The sequence below is a fragment of the Nicotiana attenuata genome, chromosome 3, assembly GCF_001879085.1.
Source record: "Nicotiana attenuata strain UT chromosome 3, NIATTr2, whole genome shotgun sequence".
In the NCBI taxonomy this organism is placed as follows: domain Eukaryota; kingdom Viridiplantae; phylum Streptophyta; class Magnoliopsida; order Solanales; family Solanaceae; genus Nicotiana; species Nicotiana attenuata.
The window spans coordinates 16,304,049-16,315,973 of NC_031991.1; the positions used below are offsets into that span (position 1 = coordinate 16,304,049).

Genomic DNA, 11,925 nt, shown 5'->3' on the forward strand with positions numbered 1-11,925 from the left:
GTGTGTGTGTGGTGGGGGGGGGGGGGAATCTCTTTTGAAGAAGGAAAGGGTGACTAGAATGAAAGCTGGCAAAGAGCTGTCACTACTCTGCTAGTTGGGGGAAACTGAGTTTGGTAAAACCTTTAAAAAGGCCCAAAGTGATTTCGAGATTTTTTATGATACTGAATTATCTGAATTTATCAGTGATGAAGCTGGAAACTGTTATCCCCATCTATGTAATGCTTCCCTGATTCTTAAAAAACTTTTGGGTCTTCGTGTGTTGTGTCCATGTTTTGGTTTAATTTGGCTCTAGCTTCTTATCTCGATTACTTGGATAGAATTAAAAGCATAAGTAAATCATAGAAACGACCATCCACCCATGCTAACCTGGAAAGTCTGATATAGGAAAATTTTCTTCAAAACTTTTCAAGGAACACAAAAGATCTACACTTCAAACATTAACTACCATACTACAATTAGCCACATAGACCTGCTAAATCAATGGTTTATTACTAATTAACACTTCTTTGGAAAAAGCTCAGCAGAAAATTTATATTCTGAATAAAAGAGAACCAAGATCTGACCTTGAAAGCTTGCTGAAGAACACGAAGTGTCTCACGAGTGCGCTTTCTCTTTAAGGCTATCTCATCCGGTTCCTGCAACATCTCTTCAAGGAGATTGTCTCTGTGACATGTTGTAAAGCAGACTGATAAGAATCATGACTAAACCATAAGCAGAAAACACATTATAATATTTTTGAGTAATCTAAGCAGTTGGCAGAGAAAAATATTCTACTATTAGCATAGAGTGTGTAACAGCATCAAGAAATAGTTATTGTTTCTGGGAGGAGTATTTCATTCAGCAAAGAAGCCTTGCAAAATCAATAAGCAGATGTTTGTAATAAGTTTGGCCTTCAAATAGACTTGAGTTCCTCGCACTCTTCCAATACCTGTAAAGTTTCTTGATAAACACATTGTGGAGTTCTCTTTTTGTGTGGTTGACCTGAACAACAAATAAACGACATTCTTATCAAATAAAACGGGAGAACTAAATATGCATACATACAAACAAACATTACAGACACAAACACACGCGCGCACACACACACATGTGTTATATATTATTTTGTCATTGATGCAACTACATCATATCCAAATAAAACAAGCGAACAGTTCGTTGCACTGATGTTAGCCTCTTACTTTTGGCAGAAAAAGCAAGAGCACTTCCAACCTTCAAACCTAAATAAGATTATTTACTATTCATATTTGTTCCCCAGCTTGTCTGAAATAAAATACAAATACACAACATAGCCGATAGGCTACAGCAAAGTCTCACGGTGCTTAGAATTTCACTTGAAAAAGAAAAAATCCCTTGCCAAAGGAGAAAGATAGAAGAGGATACACCAGATTATGGGAAGAGTTGCACAATCAAATTGGAAAAAGTAACACATCCTGGCGTAGAGCACTCAATCTAAAATCACAAAAGATCTGCAATAATCAATCTAAAATTACAAAAATCTGCAATAAATGGAACTAGAAAATCCTCCATATTATTAGCATAAGTCTATTGAAAGCAAGTGATGTCAAAATATCAATGCAAAAGGAATTTAAGACAGAAAACCATGATATCATTATTACCAGAAAGTGCATGATTGCTTTAGGTACTGAGTCCTCGACGTTCTTTCTGACAATGTCATAATATGACCTTAATAATAGTTTTGTGACGGCAATTTCAATAGTCTCCTGATCCGAATGAGTTTCTGACGGCCTCAGTACACTTGGGGGCTTCAAAATGGTGCATTTCACGTGTAAGGTTATCAAAATTGAACTTCCTAATAATCATAGACTACAGAGGCCTTCAAATATATACCTCTCTCAAGTGGATGAAAGCATGATTCATACTCTGGACAGGTTCACTGAATGGCTTACTAATGGAATTGTCTTTAACAGATGTACGACTGTCTGATCCACCAAATATTGATGATATCCCCCAGCTTGAACCAACATTCGATCCTGATTGTGAAGAACAGCAATTAAGACGTCACCAATAGAAACAGGCAACATTGGATCCAAAATGGGGAGTCCAGTAGGAATTGAATACTTACAAAAGAAGCAAAATAACATATAGTGTGGCATTCGAACTGAAGAGTAACAAAAAAACTCGCATTTTGCAATGCATAGAACAAACCCAGTGAAATCCCACAAAGTGGGGTCTGGTTTTGCAACGCATGTAGAAAATAGAAGGCATAGCATCATGTGTAAGCAGATAGAAATATACCTGACGTTGTTGTTTTCTCTTCTACAGCAGGCCGGGTAACCTGTTTTTCCAGTCCAAGTAACAGAATGATCAGGCCAATCTCAATGCTTTCAATTCGTCTTCAAGAAAATAATAACACCAAACTAATTCCCCAGCAGGAAGATTAGGAAGAGAAGCAAGCTTGTAGGTGCTGGTGCAGAAAAGTCATACCTGATCAGGAACAATTCCATTAGCATGCCTAGCAAGAATGGCACGCGACTTCAGACTTCTTTCAGATGCAGGCGCTTTCTCTAAATCTACTCCTCCATCCTTGAGTGGTGACATAAACGCATTAATTCTCGACTAGTTAGATGAGAAATGAAAGAAACATCCGCTGAAGTATGTGAAACAGCATATTAAATATTTACTTTCTGCCTCGGAACAGGTGCAGTAATCCTATTGGACTTGACCTGCTGCATTGCCGTCTCCACCGCTTTACTCCCCCCAACAAAATTCGGATGCGAAGTGTTTATGTAATCCATCTACAACAAAATATTATTAAGTCGAAGAAATTTTCAAATTCTATAACAATGGATGCAGCGATGATAAAATAATCCACCGATGCACTTAAAACTGTTAACAGCTATTGATGCTTTTGATTTCAACTAAATTAGCTACTTTTTAGTTAAGATAATCATACGATCTTTGATACCAATAAAATCTGGTGTCTTCTAAGATGCTGACTGTATAGCAATCATGAAATAGATTATGATCAGTAAGAAAAGGCGGTTCCAAGAATAGCTCAAGAATCCCAAAAGTAGGTTAGGACTATAAGTCGAGCAAATTCATTTGATAACACATACAAATAAAGATGACTACATATGTGTATACACACACACACACATGATTTATACATAATCCTATTTATGCACAAAGAAGTACACAATAGGTCAGCCAAAGGCTCGAGCTCGACATATACCTCCATCTCAATAATGTGTCCAATCATTGTCTCTGAAGGTTCCAAGCCTTCCCGCAAAAAGTTCCCTATAACCTCATCCATCCGTTTTCTCAAAATAGGAAATCGTTGCAATTCATTGACCATGCACCGATGGCTCATCTATGAACAAATAATTAAAGTTAAACAGTAGATACAAACACATAACACCCAAAAGATCAAAGACATTTCTCAACAAAAGGGCATACTTTTATGAGCTCATCATAAATAAATCTTGCACACTGAAGACTTGGATCTAATAGACGAGCTATTTGTCTTCGGATGAGAACTTCAAATGGAACCTACATATTTAAACATCAATTGAAGGGCAAGACCAACCAAATGGAACAGATTTTATATGGAACTACTGGAGAAAGCATTCAACCATTGGCACAAAATAAAAGCAATTCTGCATGCAAGTAAAGATTCACGGTTAGAACTTACTTCTGGCACAAATAAAGCAGATTTAGGACCAGTTGCATTTTGAATGGCAGTTCGGATGTCATCATCAGTTAAATCTTCACAGGGATCTACCTCCTGAAAAGATGGGGAAGTTTGATGAGAAGTGATGAATTTTGGTATACCGTTTAAATGACATTCACTAACACAGTATACTCATGCAAAGAAGCTTAAGTTTCTTTCAGTTTTCTCAATCATTCACATGTTGGAAAATATCCCAGAATTTGAGACTTCTAGTTCAGCTATAGGGACACAGTACATAAGTTTTGGGGTTAAGATAAAAACGAGTGTTAAAGCAAGTAATTCAAAATCGGAGGCAATTTTTTCCAGCTGCTACTTTTATGGATATAAGCCACATTTTGTCAGTGAGTGAAAACTATGATAGTAATTGGATACTACTCACTTACCATTTATGAAGACATTTGTTGTTAATGATGATGACGATGAATAATAATAATAATAATAATAATAATAATAATAATAATAATAATAATGGTGGTGATGATAAAAATAAGCAGAACATCTCTGGAACAGCACAATATGCTAAAGCAGAATTGGCTTAGCCCAACAAACACACATATAATATGAGACAAATAATATTAACATCATTTCAATGTATACTATCAGGTCTACCAAAAAAATTCTCCAAACTAGAAAAGAATATCATTTGGCATTCTCAAGTTGATATAAAAATTATGCACCTCCAAACTCTTCACAAATATGCTCTGGAAAATGTAATGAATTCTTGCTCCACCAGACAGCTCAGATGTTGACATTTCTTCATTTTTTCCTTCAATCATTGAAGAGAACGCTGTTCCCCACAAAAATAAGAGAAATAAGAATCCGTACTATCAACGAGATTCGACAAAGCTCAATTGATATGATAGAAATAGCATTTATAAAAAGAAAGACTAGAGGTATAATAAATATAAATACTATTCAAACCAGCAGTCTCACAAAGTTGAGGCCACATTACCATCACTGTACTTGGAAAGAATGTTCAGCAGGAGTGCTCCCATACCAGCCTAGATTCAGGAGGAATACATAATAATGTTAACATAGGATAAGAGAAAACTACTCTGAATGAGAAACAGAAAATCTACCAGGAAAAAACCTGATATCGAAACTTTCTGTTGTAATCTCGCAAAAACCCCGCCATAGCTCAGGTATATTATGCATATAAAGTTAAGCAAGATGACCGAAGATACCTTTGACTCCGTGATCTCCCCATAGCTGGCATGCTCCTTTGCAACAGATACCAGTGCAGCACTAATGCGAGATTTCAATCCTGGAAGAACTGTCTTGATGTGTTGCACTAGGATCTGCATGAAACAGGAAAGTCGCATACATGAACCTGCATTATGGAATATCCTCGTTCCCCTCACAAGAAGCTATCTAAAAAGACCATCTAAATTTCAATAAAATAAGATGTCCCCACTCACAAATTGAAAAACAAACAACAAGAGCAGGCACTTTGATTTAAGATCTGTTTTGGCAAAGCGGGGGACAAGGTTTACATGCAATTATTTTTGCTGGGAAGGGCACAACTCAGGCTACTGAGCACAGAATTTTTTTATGAGGGCTACTCACTGCAGATATTTTAGAATGGTCGTCTCTCATGTCAGTCTCCAGAACAGACACACCATTCATATGTCCAACAATTTTGAACTGCTATCATCATAGGGCAAGCGTGTCTCAACTTTCAAGTGCTTTAAGTTAAAGATGTTTCAGATACACAACGTTTTTCCTTTCAGTTCAAATATCCAGTTCCAATTTAAAAATGAAAAGAAGCAGCAGATCAAAATCTTTAAGCTTTTTATTTTAAGAGAGACATGGTATGAATGTTAACCAAAATATATGTATCTGCCGCAACCTTGCTTTTGTGTCCATCATGTCAAAGAAATTCAATTCTACAAAGACCTTTTTGGATATATGACAAACCAATAGTTTATTGCATGAAGAACCTACTGCTATTCCTGCACTAATTACCTGGTTCAACTTTTTTGCCAATTGAGGAACACCACAACGATCAGCAAGATCACTATATACCTTCACCAGAGAAGAGATTGAACATGAGACATTTAAATTATAGAGACCTGAAATGAACTAACAACAAAAGATGGTACTAACATACCGGACGACTTCGGAAGAACTTTTCCTCAGCCACAAGTGCATCTTTTATACTCCGGTTCGTCCTAATATCCTATTTCAAATTGATTCAGCCAAACAGTTCAGAAGATTATAAGCTAATGTGGGTGTGCGTATTTGAAGTGTGTGCTTATGTCATGTACCCAATACCATTCGAGCGCATAAATATACATATGAACATACATGGACATGACGAACTGCTAATATGTACATATATATATGAACATCTACTATAGAGCCTATCAAGTAGAGTTGCCCAAATTTGATATATTGTTTCCGCGACAGTATTTTACTTTTTAACCTAGCCCAGAGCCACAAACTGGTTTTATAGGGCATTTGGAAAAGCTCTTCCACATCAGCTTTTCCATAACTGTGAAGCCTCATTTAGAACTTCTGCTCTGACTTTGACGTTCTGTTAGCTTCACCTTTCTCTATCCAATCTCTGGTGTTACTTGCTTCATGTCTCTTCAGCATTTAGAAACTAACAGCCATCTCCTACTTCACCGCTCAGTTGTTGCAGATATCTGGTGCATGTTCCTTGCTATTTTGGCATCAGTTGGGTTATGCCACAGAGCATCAAAGAAGCCTATGAATGCTGGTCTCTTTGGAAAGCTAATAAGTCCATCAGGAAAATCTGGCATATGGTTCTTGCCTGCATCTTTTGGTGTGTCTGGTCTAAAATGAATTGCAGGTGTTTTGATGGGATATCAACTCCTTCTATGGTTCTTAAGGCTAGATGTCTTCTGTGGTTGTATAGTTGGCACAATTTAGCTCCTAATATTGTCATGTTAAGCTCTTTAGGTCTTGCTTAGCTCTTTTTTGTTCATAGCTGACTGTCTTCTATGTACTCACTTTTGTACTTCTTGTATCTTTTGAATGCCATCTAAATTCCTTACTTCATCAAAAACAATGGGGAAACAAAGATCATCACCAACTTTGGCACCTGGATCGCCATGGTAAAGAGATGGAGAAATGCTTTGGGAGACCTTGGTATGCATACACATAAGCTGAAATTAAAATGCCTTAGATTTCTTCCTTTTTGGTACAATGAAGGGCGTGCAAAAGGGATCCAAGAGCTTGCATGGTTACTCCAGTCTTAAGCACTCAAGGGTTTGGCCTAGTGGTCAATGAAGTAGATGAAAACCTAGAAGACTAGGGTTCAAATCCTTACGGAGACAAAAAAAAAGTGCTAGATGATTTCTTCTCATCTACGTAAGTCTTGGAAGGACAGATTTACCCGATACCTGTACCTAGTGGGAGATAACGGGTACCCGATGGAGTAGTCGAGGCGAGCACAAGCTGGCCCGTATACCACCATCATAACAAAATGTTATTGCCATTTTTACCCATACAAGAGCCTTAATGTTGTTTATTTTGTACATCCTTCTACACTTCATTAGCTTTTGTTCTGTTTGCTGTTTTTGTTGTAGCACATATTTCCCAAAATAATTCATTACGCAATGAAATAAATAATAAAAAACAGTATTAGTATGTGCTGTAGATAGGAAAAGCATACACAAGCAAATAAAATGTTAGAAGATAAAGACCAGGTCACTACATAAGAATAAGGCCTTAATTGTGGCACATCTTCAGACTGTGAATGTAAGTATGCAATTAAAAAGCATTTGATACATAACAATATATTATCAACCGAGATACAGAAATTAACTGCATAGGTTTTATAATGTTCTTCCTTTTATTTAGCTTTTCTGCTTATAGTGCCTCTTGGAATTAGGGCAGTATCATGCTGAAGATTAGTATTAGTTAGTGATCCAGACTCACTAAGTCTGATGAATTGTTGGCACAAGTCCTACATTTGTCTCTGTGGACCGAGGAGAAAAGGAATCACACATGAAGCAATTAAAGCTAGCACTTCTTGGCCTAAAGTTGAAACTACGGTAAGGCAGAGGAGACCTAGAAAATGGATCAAGGCATCAAGTGGTTCAAAAGATATCAGTCAAACAAGAGTGATGAATACATGCACTATCAAGAAAGAAACCACAGCCCTAAAGGAAAATTGCTAATGAATGGAACACAAATGTGCTAGTTAGAGAGCACGGATAGGAAATGCCACTACAAAGACGAAAATAGAGAACATCCTTTTTTGGTTTCTACACCTATCACATGCCTATAAAAATAGAAGTCGTGAAAGTAAAAGGTAAAAAATGAAGTGAAACTCCAAAACATAATCAAGAAATTTCCAGAGGAGCTCAAATGAAGAAGTTCATTAGAATGAAATGATATCATCAATTCTTAAAATAGTTTAAATGGCCCATTTGCAAATAAAATCATGCTGACAGGTTTAACTATTTTTCTATCAATCTCAAGTTGAAATGTTACCTCCTGACTACGATTCACAACGCCAACATATCCAAGGCGAAGGGGAATCACTTTTCCAAGTAAAAAGTTACGAGCATCGGTGCCCCGATCCATGATGTCCAACTAGAAAGAAAATTCAATTGATGAAAACCCAATTAAGAATACAGAAACATAACAAACAAAAGGAAAGAGTTCTATTTTCGATCAGTCTGACCTTAGTAATTACACCAATGGTCCGATACCCTGCAAGAAGAAACCTTCGTATATAAGAAGAGTCTCAGAAGCATCTAAACTCACCTAGTAGAAAACTATATGGTAGGAACATACCATCAGGATCAGCATTTCCAGCTATCTGAAGAGCATCTGAGTTAGCTAAGTCAGCATTAGCAGGTGTAACAGCCAATATTAAGCAGCTCGGAAGTTTAATATACGACATTATCATTGTTCTGATCCGGGCTTCAATATCAGAAGGCTGATCACCAACAGGCACCTTTGTTATGCCCGGCAAATCCACAAGTGTAATATCAAGAACATTCGGTGAGAAAATTTTCAAACGTATCTGTTTATCTGAAACACCTCTATTCATGCCTGCTTCCCGGTCTGTCTCCACCTAAAACCAAATCATAAAGAAATTGCAGTTGGGAACAATGTTATTAAATGTCATTGCTTAAAGCGATGAAACGACGCAAAGCTAGGAGTTATTGCTTCATAGGTGAAGCCATGAAGCTTTATAGAAATGTGCGCTTCAAACCATAGCACACAAAGTGATCCAAACAAAAAGTGGCAATTTCTTTGAAATTCAACTTTGAAGAGTTGGATTAATATCGACATTATTGCATACTGAGTGTTGAAACTAGTTATTTTAATTGCAATTTGATTATTTAGTACTAAATCCATATATGTTTGAATTTTATAGCACTTCACTTCTCACTTTTCCCGTCAAGACTCAAAGGATCTGGTCGCTTTTTTGCATTGCTTTTAAAAACATTAATTGGGAATGTGAAGAAATTACTCAAGTCCACGCAAAAATAAAGGTATACAAATCACTAAATAATCGGCATAGTATATAAAGAAATCACAAACTAGTATTTTAAGTCATAATGTATAAGATTTAGCATGGCAGTTGCAGCATGACTTCTCAAACACAATGATAGATAGTAGTAATACTTTAAACATTTTGCCGTAATCCTCATTGGAAGTTTATACAAGGTGTAGACTACAGTTCATCACTATATCTGAATCTCCCAATGAATTTCATCGAAACAAGCTCAATGTACGAACATTAAATTTAACCTCGTTGGAAGTTTCTACAAATCAAAACACTGGATAATAACAGCAGATTACCTGAATCTCCCTACGAATTTCATTGAAATCAAAGAATCGCTTGCCAGGAAGGTGCAAAAACTCTCCCCATTCCTCTTCAGTTCCATCCGGCTTACGTTTGGTCTGTATAAGCTGCAGAACGAGCGGGCGCCTAGTACAGATGTCAGAACCCCTAGGCAAGAAATCGCGACCGACAAGGGCTTCCAGAACACTCGATTTGCCGCTACTCTGACTACCGACGACAGCCACCTGAGGCAGCTCGATGGTGGACTGACTACCGAGCTGTGCGAATATGTCTTGGAGCTTGTTCACTATAGGAATCACTGAGTGACCTAACGGCGCCGTATTGGTTGACGAGGGAACTGGAACTGCAACTGAATCTTCCGCCATGGAAGTGAGTCAACGCGGATCGAATTGAGTAAGATTGTGATGATGTTAGTGTGTGGTTTAGTGGGAGCTTCGGGGAATGGAATGGAGTTGTAGTGAGATCGGTGAGAGAGAAACCCTAGAGAGAGAGAGAGAGAGAGAGAGAGAGAGAAGCTTTGAAGGGTTTGAGAACTGTGGAGAGATAAACGAGTTTGAAAAGCTTTGGGAGAGAGATAGGGGGCGGTGTTGTTGGGGTTGGGGTGCATACTCTCGTACCGCCCAAGAAAAAGAAAAGGGAGAGAATAATTAATTGGGGTTTTGTTTTTTGAATTTGAAAATGAATGGCATCTCTTTCTTCTTATTTTTCCTTAGGGGTCATTTACTACGCGGATTAAATTATCCCGAGATTATAATTGCGGGATATCACATAAGAGATGGGATAAAATAATCTCATATTTGATGGGATAAAATGAGATATCCGGAATTAAGTTTGGAATTAAATTTATACCTTGTTTGGTTGGAGGTATCAAACACAGTATAAATTTAATCTCACTCGTATCCCATCTTATTCCACCTTATCCCTCGTACCAAATGACCCCTTATGGTTTATGTTAGGTTAGAGCCTTCTGAGGGTGAAAATAGTACAAGCTAGCCAGTTTTCGGATCAGTAATTAAAAAATAGCTAACATTTGTAAAATTATTAAAAAGTAATCACTATTTTGCTTAAATATGAAAAGTTCCAGCATAATATGCTGGATTATGGCGTTCCTACGTATAAAATTCCAGCATATTATATTGAGAAAACTACCTTGTATGGCCGTCGAAAAAAAGTATTTGCCCAAAGTTTTGCACGTAACCCAAAATGTCCAGTCGGATAAAATTAATATCAAATTATAGCCCATCGGATAAAATCAACAGACAAAAGACAAAAGTAAATTTTAGTACTAACTTTTTTATCTTTCCCTAGATATTTTCCTTCCCAACACCAAATTGTTTTCTCTTTCTTGCCTATCACACTTACTTTTTACTCTTTCGATATTTTTTTACTTCTTTTCTTCAATTCTTTTAATTCGAACACCTTTTGTTTTTCTCTCTCTTACTTTTACTTTTTTTAATACTATTTAATATTAGATTTAATGATAGGCGAAGTGCAGTATATATATGTATATTGTATCCTAAGTTCGACAATGTATCCTTAGTGTATATTGAGCCTATCTCGAGTGTGCTTGTGTATCTAAAGTGTATATATTTGTGTACCCCAAGTGTATTTTGTATCGTGAATGTATAATCTATCTGAACAATATATCAAAATTGTATATAGATGTGTATTTTCTAATATGTTACATAGTGTATATAAATTATACACATTTTGTATGTGTAATGTGAGCACACCATGTATTTAGAGTGTATCATGTATTTTGAAATGTATTCAAATGTATCATTAATGTATTCTGAGTGCTTCTGTGTATTCAAAGTGCATAGTGACAGTCTATTTTGTATAGTTACATCTATATTGTATATTTTTGTATAGTGACAGTCTTTTTTGTATATATTTTGTATAGTGACATCTATTTTGTATAGTGACAGTCTATTTTGTATATTTTTTGTATAATGACAGTCTATTTTTGTATATATTTTGTATAGTGACAGTCTATTTTGTATATGTATTATGTAGTGATTGAACACAATTAGTAAACACAATTGTGTAATTAAAATAATCGTCAAACAACACATTACCTAATTAAAACTGAAATTAATTCACAGGCAAGACAAATAAGCATAAATAAAGCAAAACAGAACACTTAATTTCTTCGTTGCACCAATTTAACGTAACTGCATTACTTACATTAATCCTAAAGCCACATAAACTAAAAACCCACCTAAAACAGCAAAGTATATGTCTGTCACTTATGCCACCTATATAAAAGCCATGCCAATTGTGCTTTTTTAGATGACGAAAATTAGTGAGTGCCTCGTTGATCTCTATGTAGCCCATGCTCACCGCTTCTCTTTTGAACTTTCTGGAGAATAACACCAAACAGCACACACACACACAAACAAAAAAACTTAAAGAGAGAGAAACAATTCACTCCCCACCCCCC

General features: G+C 36.4%; 1 protein-coding gene across 1 annotated transcript in view; it reads right to left on the bottom strand.

Moving 5' to 3' along the window:
• LOC109223345 (dynamin-related protein 3B-like) overlaps window positions 1-10,111 on the bottom strand; it is a 12,394-nt gene extending 2,283 nt beyond the window's left edge. The window contains exons 1-19 of the mRNA XM_019387620.1: window positions 9,479-10,111; window positions 8,462-8,744; window positions 8,349-8,377; window positions 8,156-8,257; window positions 5,802-5,870; window positions 5,657-5,716; window positions 4,876-4,989; window positions 4,644-4,692; window positions 4,369-4,478; window positions 3,653-3,745; window positions 3,418-3,510; window positions 3,194-3,331; window positions 2,643-2,756; window positions 2,446-2,544; window positions 2,257-2,296; window positions 1,849-1,991; window positions 1,617-1,763; window positions 929-981; window positions 564-663 (exon numbers count right to left, since the gene is read on the bottom strand). Of these exons, the coding sequence (XP_019243165.1) occupies window positions 564-663; window positions 929-981; window positions 1,617-1,763; window positions 1,849-1,991; window positions 2,257-2,296; window positions 2,446-2,544; window positions 2,643-2,756; window positions 3,194-3,331; window positions 3,418-3,510; window positions 3,653-3,745; window positions 4,369-4,478; window positions 4,644-4,692; window positions 4,876-4,989; window positions 5,657-5,716; window positions 5,802-5,870; window positions 8,156-8,257; window positions 8,349-8,377; window positions 8,462-8,744; window positions 9,479-9,847 (2,205 nt within the window). The 5' untranslated portion in view covers window positions 9,848-10,111. The remainder of the gene's footprint in view (window positions 1-563; window positions 664-928; window positions 982-1,616; window positions 1,764-1,848; window positions 1,992-2,256; window positions 2,297-2,445; window positions 2,545-2,642; window positions 2,757-3,193; window positions 3,332-3,417; window positions 3,511-3,652; window positions 3,746-4,368; window positions 4,479-4,643; window positions 4,693-4,875; window positions 4,990-5,656; window positions 5,717-5,801; window positions 5,871-8,155; window positions 8,258-8,348; window positions 8,378-8,461; window positions 8,745-9,478) is intronic.